This window comes from Somniosus microcephalus, chromosome 20 (assembly GCF_052327205.1).
Source record: "Somniosus microcephalus isolate GS21.2 chromosome 20, FLI_Smic_1.0, whole genome shotgun sequence".
Taxonomy (NCBI): Eukaryota; Metazoa; Chordata; class Chondrichthyes; order Squaliformes; family Somniosidae; genus Somniosus; species Somniosus microcephalus.
The window spans coordinates 61,873,401-61,886,066 of NC_141006.1; the positions used below are offsets into that span (position 1 = coordinate 61,873,401).

General features: G+C 47.5%; 1 protein-coding gene across 1 annotated transcript in view; it reads right to left on the minus strand.

The window, feature by feature from the left end:
- Positions 1-12,666, minus strand: part of LOC147103336 (transcription factor HIVEP3-like) — a 492,205-nt gene that overhangs the window by 65,359 nt on the left and 414,180 nt on the right. Inside the window, exon 6 of the mRNA XM_085962816.1 lies at positions 811-6,456. Within this exon, the coding sequence (XP_085818942.1) occupies positions 811-6,120 (5,310 nt within the window). The 5' untranslated portion in view covers positions 6,121-6,456. The remainder of the gene's footprint in view (positions 1-810; positions 6,457-12,666) is intronic.

Below are 12,666 nucleotides of genomic sequence, written 5' to 3' on the forward strand. Positions count from 1 at the left end.
CGAGATCATCTGTTTTTAGGTGTTGGTTGAGGGATAAGTATTGGTCAGGACACAGCAGAAAATTTAGTGCCATGGGATCTTTTCTATCCACTTGAGAGGACAAATGGGGCCTCGGTTTAATGTCTCATCCAAAAGACGATAACTCTGACAGTGCAGCACTCCCTCGGCACTGCACTGGGAGTGTCAGCCTAGATTTTGCGCTCAAGTCTCTGGAGTGGGACTTGAATCCGCAACTTTCTGACTTAGAAGCGAGAGTGCTACAGCTGACTGAACCAAATAAGGGTAGTCCCACTGAGCCAGACCATGGAGGAGAAGCGTTGGAGGAAGATGCTGGGGTGATTCGGAAAAGCAACCCCTGCGGCAATAAGGTGATGTGTTTGCGTTTCCCACATCAGTCACCCTGTGGCCTTTCTGAGTGATATTGACAATCTGGGGATAGTTTTGTGCTGTAGTGCTGGGTTGAGACTGGCCAACTCATTTCACGTAGGGTAAAAGCCATTTTTAACACTTTCTCCAATACAGTTCTCTTTTTACAAAGTGGTACGCACACACTACTGATTTTATTCTGAACAAATGTTTACTAAAGTTCACAAAAAGATAAATATATTTTGGTACACCATGTGAGAAAGAAGAAAAAAAATTAAATTTGCAGTAAGCCCAATTGCAAGCTCAGGGCTCCTTTTTTAAGCCCATGCAAATGATGTGGTTTATATTTTTACATTTATCGAAGATTTACGTCTATTCCTCTCAATGGACCTATTAGCAACATACAGTATTAAAAATCAAAGCCATGTCTCGGTACAGCCTTACCTCACTAACTCTGAGTTTCCTTGTGCTCGATGGGACCAATTTTCCTGTCTCTCGCCGAGGAACTGCAGCCATGGTGTAGATTTCCTTGCTGGTCTTCTGCTTTGATCTCAGAAGTGCTAGGCTCAGCTTGGTAGACATGCCCGGCAGGTTGGGGTTGTACAAACTGACGCACCAGCTGGCGTATACAGAAGACCTTTGGTCAGTTTGCTGCACGGGATTTGGCTTGGTGTACTTCAAGTAGCACCAACTGACATTAGTGGTTGTGTGAAGGCTCGGGAAGTGTAGGGCCGGTTGGACATCGCTAACATCCGTGATGAGAAAGGTGCTGGACTTCGCGGGACTGGGACTGGTGCTTGGCTCGGGTAAAGTGCTGGAGGTGGGCTGCTGAAGGTCTTGCAAGTGCAGAGGGGATCTCTCTCGGACCGTCTCCTGGGAATCTTCTTTCTTCACTGGCCCTAAAGGCATTTTACTTCTGTACTGATGTCCCGGCCACTGCTTATATTTCTCCGAAGGCCCAGGCGACTGCAGGGAGGACTGTAGGAGGGACATAGTTTGCTTTGAACCAGAATCCCATTCTTGGGAGGTTTGAGTAGACGATGCCTTCGATTCAGCTGGGCGCTGTCTTGTCGGCTGGGGTATCTGCAGTCTTGCAGTGTCCTCTGACCTTGAATGTATTGCACTTAAATGTTTAACTGGTTCACTGCTCTCTTCTGATTCCTCTTCAATCTCTTCCTCCTTCACGCGTTTTTGTTGCTGGGTCTCCATCGTCAGTTCTAAGCTACCTGCTGGAGACAACATCCGTTTGCTTCCACCAATGGCAGACGGATAACTATCTGTTCCATAAGTGCCTTCTGTTGGTGATGCGAGTGGTATATAACCCTTTCTTTCTGTCATGGGTAATGGTATTCTTAAGTATGGTGATTGGAATAAGTCTCTGTGGTGGCCAGCAATCATCTGCGCCAAGTCGAGCCCTATCCCGTGCATTGCTGCAGTACACACAAGGGTGCCTTTGGGCCTGCTATCTTCTACTCTGCAGATGACCACTGTAGACGGGCTTTCTGCTGACTGCGTCACCAACATTTGAGACAGAGTAGTGTACATCGGGCTACCATAGGTTGGCATGTTGGTCTGGACCCTGACGGGCACCACGAGTGATACCACAGGCTGCAGAGGCTCAGGAAATTCAATAATTGACGGCTGCGAGACTGACAACGACACAGTGCCTGCGGACGAAGCGGCTGAAGAATGGGCGGCGCTGGCTGCACCGTACTCGGACTGTGAATGGAAAGGCGGTGAGCGAGAGGGAACGCGGATTGGGGGAGACAGGTGGGACGAGTGCTTTTGCTCCCTGAAATGGCCGCCAGCTTCTGCCTGCAACTGAAAGGCAAGCTGCGAGTGCACTGGCAGGAAGGCAGCTTGAGAAGTGGAGGCGGGAGCTGGCCGCTGCACGTGCAGGAGCGAAGAAGGATGAACCGGCAACTCCACTGGCTGCTGTAGGAGTTGCTGTCCAACCTGGGGTTGCGCTTGCCGGATGGGCAGCTGCGGCGATGGAAAGAGAGGATATGGGACGTGAGGCACGGGTATGGAAGTTGAAAGCACCTCTGGCATCCCCGGTGATGAAAGCAGTGACGATATCGGCCCTTGCTGCTGAAGGAGATGCTGACCTGGAAAAGCAGAGAGCTGCTGCGGCAAGTATTGCTTCTGTTGCGACACTGCTTGTGGTAATGGCTGCTGAAATACCTGGAAGGCCTCGGTCGGTGGCTGGGTGTAAAACACTTGGGTCGTATCAGACTGCGGTTGTGAATCACTCGGCTGGCAGGAATGAGGCAATGGAGGAGGAGGAGGGGGAGAATGATAGTGAGAACTTGGACCGTGAACAGAGGATTTACCTAAAGCATGCGCTTGCTCGTGCTTCTCTTGCCTTGCACCGGATTTGGCTTCTTGCTCAGGTTCGGCGTAACCGCTCAGTGAAGTCTGGCGAACCAGGAAACACCTTCTCCTTTCTTTCAAAGGGGAGAGGAGCTTCGGGCCCGAGGACGATTCAGAGGACAAACTGCCATAATCAAAAGACTTGCTGCGCACTTCAGACGCTTCAGAAGGGTGTTGCCCACTGGAGGCTTGTTCCGACGAGGACCGCCTCATTTCACGCTGGTGGTGGTAGTGACTGGGCACAGTCAGCATGTGCGAGCCCAGAGGCCTGGTGTGGATCTCGGATGGCTGCCCGGCAAGTTCCTTTGACGAGGTGGCTTCCGGCTTGCAATGCTCTTCCCTTTCAAATGAGGCCGAGCGACTTGAAGCGTGGGAGATACTACTTTCTTGACTTGGGCTTCTCGCCAGTGTGGCTGACTCGAAGCTCGATTCGCCCGAAGACTGCGACATTTCAGCCAAGCGCAATCTCTTCTTTTTTGGCGGGAGCTTCTCTGTTGGAAACTGCGAAAGAGTTTGACTCCTCTGTGGCCACTGGAATTCCTCAGGTGGTTTTTCTGGCTCTTTAGTGCTAGCTTCTTTCTCCTTCTCTGATTTGTCCGGCTCCACTGTTACAAGGATTTCAGGTACCTGGATTTTTCGTTGGCGGACTAATCGGGCTTGTAAGGGATGATGATGGTGATGGCGAGGATGCTGAGAGACTGGTTGCCAAGCTCCAGTTGGTTTTACGTCACCTGCTTGTGAAGGATACTCGACTGACAGGCTTTCTTGTGAACTCACACTGCTAAGGTGCTCTTGAGATTCTGATTTTTCAAAAGAACTGGGCCTGCTCAATGTGTTGGTGTGTTGGATGACGGAAATTTCCTTTCCAGTTGTTCTTTTGCTGCCACTGTCTGAACTCAGGGCCTGAGACGTGTAAGATAATGTTTCTGTTGACGTGGGCCTTGGTCTGATTCCTGGGTCCGAACTTGCTTCAGTTGCCTGCAGAGATTCGCTTATGGCTATAGGCAGGGTCATCACCTTTGGGCCGCCAGCAGTCTGAGATGACAGCGGTACTGAGGACTGACCGACCCCAGTACCAGAAGTCACACTTGGCGCGGCAACGGAAGAGGAGGTCGATCTGCTGCCATAGTCACCTGGGACTTCTTCGTCATCCCCAAGGCTCTTCTCTTTCCTCCTCTTCCTCGCCGGTGTGAGCTCCAGCGATGGACGTAGCTTGTAGTGCACTATCTGCGGCTGCACATCATGAGGTAGAGCCCGATGTTCTGCTTCCTGAGCAACGTGCGCCAGGTAGGGCCGGGATCTCGGTGCGTGCAGTTCTGAGCAGTAATATTTCTTATGGGTTTCATAGTTGTTCCGTTTCCGGTACCGTGCCCCGCAGATGTCACATTCATACATCAATCCTTTCACCCGTGGGCCTTTCTTGGTCTTTCTGGTGGGGTCGGTCTCGGCAGGTTCTTGCTCTTCGCCAGACCTGCTTGGCAGCGCCTGCATCTCTTTCCCTGAATAACCACCTTCCTCCGTCTGATACTCCATCCCCGCAGGCAACTCGATTGCTTTTTGTCTCTTCAGCATGCGGTGGTGAGATATCAGCCCGTGGCTGAAGACCTGGTCGGGCGCCATCATCCTATCATCGAATGAATAGCTTCCCTTGAACGCTGGCGGGAAACAGGTGCTACTTGCAGAAGGCATGGAGTTGCTTCTCGTCAGAGGCACTGTTTCGGTGGCACTATGGACATGGTGGACTGCTGAGAATGTATGCCTGCTTGGATCTGAGCTCATGCTACTGGAGCCCAGTGACTTCAGGTCGAACTGAAAAGAATCTCTGGAGGTACTTGGCTTTGGAGACTCAATGCTACCGCGTCTAGATAATGAGGTCCTGCGAGGCTTGACGCTGTCGATCTGGCTGGTGTCTACCACTGCTTCGTTAATGGTGATGAGCTTGGTGATGTGTTCAATAACATTTTGTTCCATTTGGGCTTTAGGCACGGAAAATGAAAGTGCACCAGGCTTGTCTTCCAAGGCTATCTGCTGTGTCCTTTGAGTCGCGCTTGCCGCTATCATGGATGTTCTCTGACCGTATCGACCATACTTCCCGAGAATAATCTCAGCGTAAGACTTTGCACTCGTCTGCGGCGGACTGATTTGCAGTTCCGCACTTTCTGACCGGGAAAAGTAACCTGACTCCGTGCTCCCTTTGCTCCCAGGGCTCAGAAACGTCTGGGACTGTTCATCGGCTAACGCTTTCCGCCTCTCGCTGAGCCGCAGTGCTAGTTTTTGCTTAATAGTGTGTGAGTCTTCTGACTTGTGGCTGAAAGAGAGGTCGAGGGAGGATTCGGAAACCTGCGAGCCTTCGTCGAGAGACGGAGTCTCACTTTGCTGAGCTAACATAAAGGCCGCTTGCCTTGGACTCAATTCCTGCGAACCAAATGAACTAGAGCCTGGAATGTGCTTATGTTTGGACGGCAGGTCGAGCGAGTGACCCGGCATCCCAGAAGTCTCGTCTTCTGAATCTGTGCTTTCATCTCCTTCTGTATGTTCCTCGGGTTCGTCCCCACTGAGCTTCTCCATTTCCAGGCTGGAGGTGCTTGTGAATGTCTCTCCTTTTGTGCCCGAGACCAGCCCTGCTTTGAGTTTATGAGCGTGAGATTTCCTATGTTTGTACAAATTGCTTTTCGTCTTGAAAGAGAACCCACATGAATGACAAGGGTAGGGGCGCTCGCCGGTATGTGACCGGATGTGTTTTTGGAGCACGCTGGGCTTAGCGCAAGGTCGACCGCAGAACTGGCAAATGTACTTGCCGGGCTTTTGAGGCTTTTTGTCCTTTCTGGGAGTCTCCTCTTGTTTCAAAGTAACCTGAGTGGTATGGTGGCCATAAACAGGTTGGGCAGGCTGAGGGTCCTCTTTGGGAATGACGGGGGCACGGGAGGGGAGAAGGTGCCCGTGGGAGTGAAGCCCAGAGTGGATGAAAGGCCCTGCGGCGACGGGCCCCCTCGGGTCAAACAGCTGCCACGATCGTCTCTCCAGGGCGAGTTCTGGTTTTACCGGGGCCATGAATGCTGGTGGCATGGGTTGTTGCAGGGGCTGCGGCGAGGCGTGGCGTGGCTGCTCGTAGGAATAAGCGCTGGTGTGCTTTGGCTGGTCCGGTGTCGGGGCCTGTTGGTGAGCGTGCTCCGCGGGAATCTGCAGCGGTCCTGAAAAACACGGCTGGGGTGGGACAGTGTCACCACCGAGGCTTCCTTGAGGATGAAGTTGGCCTGGCTGATAGGCAACGGCTGACCTTACACTTGAGGGAGAAACTTCACCCCTGCTTGACTTCCTGCCTGGACTCTGATCAGACCTTCCTGTACTCTTCTGCCGTGCAGTGCTTGACTCAGGCTCCATGACCTAGCAAAAGGCTTCAAGTACTATTTCGTTGGAGTTTGGCAGGATTCATTTGCTAAATTTGTTGTCTTTTAGAAAATTCCTGTGCTGCTCACATCTGCCAAGAATATTTGACCTGCTCCAACTGTTTATTGAGTTAAGATTCTGATAAAGTATTCCTGCTTGATACTGATGCAAAGAAAAGGGACATTTATTGAAAGTTCACTTCATGGCGAGTCCCTTTGAAGGCAATTATCAATCACATACAACTTCAAGATTGTCATTCCAAACAGTTTTCCTGGGACCTTCTTTACAGCTTCTCTTTTCTTCCATTATAACCTGGCGTTGACAGTATTCCTTCAAGATAAAAAATAAAACACACAAACCACAGTCAATTATTGCATTTGTATGAGACAATACAACAACATGCATTTATATTGCACCTTTAACGCCCCAAGCACGTTACATGAATTTGACATCGAGGCCACGTCGAGCTATTCGGACAGGTGGTCCAAAGCTCGGTCAAAGAGGTAGGTTTTAAGGAGCATCTTAAAGGAGGAGAGAGCGAGGTGGCGAGGATTAAGGCGGGAACTCCAGAGTCTGGGGCCTAGGCAGCTGAAGGCACGGCCGCCAAGGATGGAGCGATGAAAATCGGGGATGCGCAAGAGGCCAGAACTGCTTTTGCACGCCTAAGCATCTCAACTTCATGCAAGTGATTAAAAAAAACATTCTGACTGCTACATTTCCTGACTCAGGCATGCTTTTATTTTTGGGAACAGGGTTGCCACGGGGAAATAAATTGGCACATTCCTGAAAAAAGAAAACGGGGTGGGAAATCAATGATTCACACCAATTTGTTTGACCTTAGCCTTTGCTTACTGCATTAGTTTTAAAAGACGAAACTGACAATATAAGATGCTGTTTTGTTGTGCCAGGAGGCATGTTCTGGATTCTAATTATATTCTGACTATGAAAGTCAGATGGCATTGAAAGCTTTAACATCATTGGGGAATAGGATGATTATCACCTGTTGCCAGGTCATGTGAAAGTCATCTCATGGCCATTGTATCTTTAACTCCCTGTCTCGATTCCTGGTGAGCTCAAAAGCTTATCATGACTATAACTGGTAACACCACTTCTAATTCACCATTTTGCAACTGCCTTGAATGTTGTAATTTATATTTGCCAGCATTTTGGTTAACAAACTGCTAAATGGTGTAACTGCCAACCAAAGATTCCTATAGTTTTAATTAGTCACCCTCTTCAAACTAACTGGCAAATATTTATCCCTCAACCAACATCACTCCAAATAAAACAGATTATCTGGTCATATCACGTTGCTGTTTGTGGGAGCTTGCTGTACTTCATTGGTTGTAAAGTGCTTTGGGACGTCCAGTGGTCATCTGTTTTAGGTGTTAGTTGAGGGATAAATGTTGGCCAAGACATCGGGAGAACTCTCTAGCTCTTCTTCAAATGGGAGCTTTTATGTCCACCTGAGAGGGCAGATGAAAGACGGTACCTCCAACAGTGTAGCACTCCCTCAGTACTGCACGAAAGTGTCAGCCTCGATTATGCGCTCAAGTCTCTGAAATGTGGCTTGAACCCATGACCTTCTGTCTCAGTGGCGAGAGCGCTACCAACTGAGCCACGGAAGATGTTCAAATTCTCTGCTTGGGTCGAGCCAAGTTTCCAGCTCGCTACATGAACTGATTCCCAAACAAGAGAGAAAAATGGGTTAATGAACTACATCACTTTTTTGTGAAACTGAAAAAAAGTTACAATCGTTAAGGCTTGGGAAGTTGCAACACTTTCGCACTGTAAGTTGTGCTGATCTCCACTGAGTCCGATGGTTCTTACAAGCCTAAAAACTGTCTTCATGGTCAAAAGTGCGGAGAGTCGGGGAGAGGCGGTGCCTGTGTGGATGGGCGGGGAGGGTGGCGGGCGAGGGCTGTGAAGAAGGATGATGCAGAGAAATTCGCTTGCAGTTGAAGGAATTCCGTGGGCCAAACTGGAGTAAAGCCAACTAATGGGACGTTGTTATCACGCAGGGATTGTGCTAATGATAGATCTTATAATGCTAAGTAAAGGTTCAGTATACTAAATGATTGAGCAAATAGCGTTTAGCAATTTCAAACCACCCGCACGCCAAACAAAACAACCTCACGATTTCCTCCATTTATTGAAGATTTTCCTGTTAGGACCACGGGGTAAGTAAATACCTCCTCCTCTATCCATTTGATATTTATTTTCGTTTCACAAAATTACACTGGCTTATCTCATTTAATGTGATTCACTCAGAAAAGCAACCACTCAATGTCAGGTCTTCTGAGCACAGGCAGACTTGCCATTCAGTACGAACTCCATGCATTTTGTGTCAAACACACTACAGATGCTCTTATTTACTTATTTAGTAGTAGAAATTGAGTCAGCCACTTAGACTGAACTTTTAGGGTGAAAATTGTGTTTTCATTTTTTTTGTTCTCTGGACACTTTTGTTCATTAATTATAAAAATATTGGAGATGGGGCAAATCGGCCGTTTGACCGAGAATCAAGAATCATCCAATCAGGTAACATAGCGTCTGTTTGGGTGGGAAGGCGGGGCACCGTGAGGATGGACGTGTCGGCCGACCAATGGCGGGAGTGTAGGGGCGGGGTGGTTGGAGATCACGTGATGAAAGCTCCAGGAAAATGTCCAACTGTAGTTGGCAACCCTAATCCCACGACGTCCAGGCACTTTAGTTCTGTTTGCGCTTGTAGTTCCTACTCGCTGGTCTGTCCTGTATGAATTTTAGTAGGCCCGGGGATTACTCCTCAGTTGATTCAGGTACAGGAAACTCTTTTTTATCCGGCACCGACAGGACCGGCGTGGTGCCGGTTGATCAAAAAGTCCGGATTACAGAGAGGTATACTTACCAAGGTACGAGAGCCCCGTACACGGCCACAGGTGCAGGAGTCCCGGTTACACAGCCACAGGTGCAGGAGTCCCGGTTACACAGCCACAGGTGCAGGAGCCCCGGTTACACGGCCACAGGTGCAGGAGTCCCTGTTACACGGCACTTGTGCAGGAGCCCCGGTTACACGGCCACAGATCCAGGAGTCCCTGTTGCACGGCCACAGGTTCAGGAACCCCGGTTACACGACCACAGATCCAGGAACCCCGGTTACACAGCCACTAATATATAGTAAAGCTTAATGAAACTACTCCTGAATTTTGCCGGTTAAGAGAGATTTCCAGATATTTAGGTGCCGGTTAAAAGAGAGTTTCCTGTATTTGGGATTATAACTCTGTATAAACGTTAGGTGTCGAAGGCTATCAGTCAATTTCATTGTAGCCATATCGTTACTTTCCAGCAGTCATGCTCCATTAACTGGATGCTATATACAGTGTCTACCACAAACTAACACATCTGTCTCAGCAGTGTCTACATTATGGAGCATGCGAGTTATTTGGCTAAAGTGCACACACTCATGCTTTACTGCGATCATGCCCCAAAAAAACAGTCAATACTACTTACGACTAATGGACTATTCAATTAAAAGGGAATCAACTGTAGATTAACTCTGACTGCCGCAGATAGATAATGAGAGTTTTTGTTGGATTCTTTCACACAAACAGGACCAACACAACCGTGTTCAACGCGAGTTGCTCATTTCGGTTTTTTAAAAAATGGACTTATTTTGATCGTCTCGCTCTTAAAAAGTAAACCGAGCTCCATTTTGTATGAGGTGCCTCATTATTTGTGATCAAACATTTCCCTGACGTTGATAGCACCTTTGGTGCCAATCCCAAATACCAGCTCCCTCAAATTGCAGAGACAGGAACAAACAGCATCTTTATAAAATGCTGCTTCAAAGTGCTGCTTTTGCTGTAAATAACAGGCAAACTGATCACTGTGAGTATCTCCTCACTGTCTACAGGAGCTATATTTTGGGAGACAACGAGCATCAAGTAGGTTTTAATCATTTGAGATGCTTTCATAAGAAAGAAAGATCTTGCATTTATAGGGTGCCTTTCACAACATCAGGACATCCAAAAGCGCTTTACAGCCAATTAAGTACTTTTTTGACGTGCAGTCTCTGTTTTAATGCAGCCAATTTGCGCACAGCAAGGTCCCACAAATAGCAATCAGATAAATGACCAGATAATCTGTTTTTTAGTGTTGTTCGATTGAGAGATAAATGTTGAGCAGAATATCGGGGTGAACTCCCTTATTCTTCTTCAAAATAGTGCCGTGGGATCTTTTACATCTGCCTGAGAGGGAAGATGTCTAATTTTAACGTTTAACGTTTCATCTGAAAGACGGCACCTCAGACAGTGCGGCACTCCCTCAGTACTGCACTGGGAGTGTCAGCCTAGATAAAGTGCTCAAGTCTCTGGCGTGGGACTTGAACCCACAACCTTCTGACTCAGAGGAGAGTGCTACCACTGAAAATGATCGACTGCTAATTGGTGTAATATACTGTGGCCTTTATTTACACATTAATGATTAAATGTGCTAAGTTGCAGTATAATGCTGTGGCTGGCTATGTTATGTAATCGCAACCGATGAAGCTCAGATGCTATTAGTTGATTGTTGGATGTGGAGGATAGCTGGAATTTGAGATTAGAAACTAAGTCCCATTTCCTTGCTTTGAGTGCACACAGTGTGATAAATCAGAAAGAAAAACAGATTAAGAAGCACACAGGTAATATTTGATCCCCATAAGAACCACCGGGATGAATGCTGAGTCTAGGAGTATTGGATCACTAACAGAGTTAGTGCAATTTTATAATGGCCATTTAAACATATATTTAATAATCATTTTTATATCTTTGTTACATTATTTACTTGTTATTTCCAGTAACAAGTGTCCAGTTTATAGGGAAAGTAAGATTAGATTGGTTCCGCTACACTTCTTTTACTGTTAGATTTTGTGACCTGCTCTTGTATTGTTTTTTCCTGCAGCCTCAGTTTATCTGTTTCCCTTATGTTTGATGTGTGTGACCCACACCTATTCAAAGCTGATTTGCGGCTTTTAATGTTGCTTCAAATCTCTCCATGGTCTCGCCCCTCCCTATCTCTGTAACCTCCTCCAGCCCTACAAACCTCCGAGATCTCTGTGCTCCTCCAATTCTGGCCTCTTGCGCTTCCCCGACTTCCATTGCTCCACCATTGGTGGCCATGCCTTCAGCAGCCGAGGCCCTAATCTCTGGAATTCCCTCCCCAAACCTCTCAAACATACGAATTAGGAGCAGGAGTAGGCCACTCGGCCCCTCGAGCCTGCTCCGCCATTCAATAAGATCATGGCTGATCTTTTTTTTTATTCATTGATGGGATGTGGGCGTCGCTGGCTAGGCCTGCATTTAGTGCCCATCCCTAATTGCCCTTGAGAAGATGGTGGTGAGTCGCCTTCTTGAACCGTTGCAGTCCATATGGTGTAGGTACACCCACAATGCTGTTAGGAAGGGAGTTCCAGGATTTTGGCCCAGCGACAGTGAAGGATCGGCGATACAGGTCCAAGTCAGGATGGTGATGATTACTCCACATTCCCGCCTACCCCCGATAACCTTTCACCCCCTTGCTTGTCAAGAATCTATCTACCTCTGCCGTAAAAATAATCAAAGACTCTGCTTCCACCGCCCTCTGAGGAAGAGAGTTCCAAAGACTCATAACCCTCTGTGAGAAAAAATTCTCCTAATCTCTGTCTTAAATGGGTGACCCCTTATTTTTAAAGTGACCCCTAGTTCTAGAACCTCTCCACCTCTCTCTGCTCCTTTAAGACGCTCCTTAAAACCTACCTCTTTGAACAGGCTTTTGGTCACCTGTCCTTCTTAAGTGGCTCGGTGTCAAATGTTGTCTGATAATCGCTCCTGTGAAGCACCTCGGGATGTTTTATTGCATTAAATGCACTATATAAATGCAAGTTGTGAATAGGAAGTTAATGCCAATCAATTGCAAAAAATGTACATGAGGCACAGGAAATGTGCAGATGACAAAGCATTCTAAACGCAATGTCTGTGTTAAAACACAATATACATGTGTGAAAATGACCATTCACATACCCAGAAAACTCACTTGAACAGTGCTATCATCAATGATTGACCTATATCTACAGAAAGTTCATGATGACACTGTTCAAGTTGGTAAGTGCATCATTTACAGAACAGCAGAATTTGTTTTTAGGTAGATTAGACCCAACAAGCCCCTCTATTTTCACAGTTCCACCTCACTTAGCTGTTTTCTCACCAGGGAGATTTCCTCTTGTACCTTTTGTGTAACAAAATTGTAATTCTCTTTACAATTGTAAATGTATCTGTGATTTCATTACGTGTAACACACGCAAGAAATCTCTCCACCATATTACTCAACCCCCTTTTCCCTTCAGAAGCACATCCAGTTGTCGCTTCAACCCATTTATATTATCGGCTTCAGTTTCTGCCCTGGGAACCTTTGACTTCACACCTGGTGAGTGAGAAAATATCACCCAACGTCCCTTCTGTCTCCCAACTTCCCAATCTTTAAAGTGTGCCTCTTGGTATTATTTCAACTGTTCGCCATATTGAGCAATTTGCTTGGCTCAGTTCT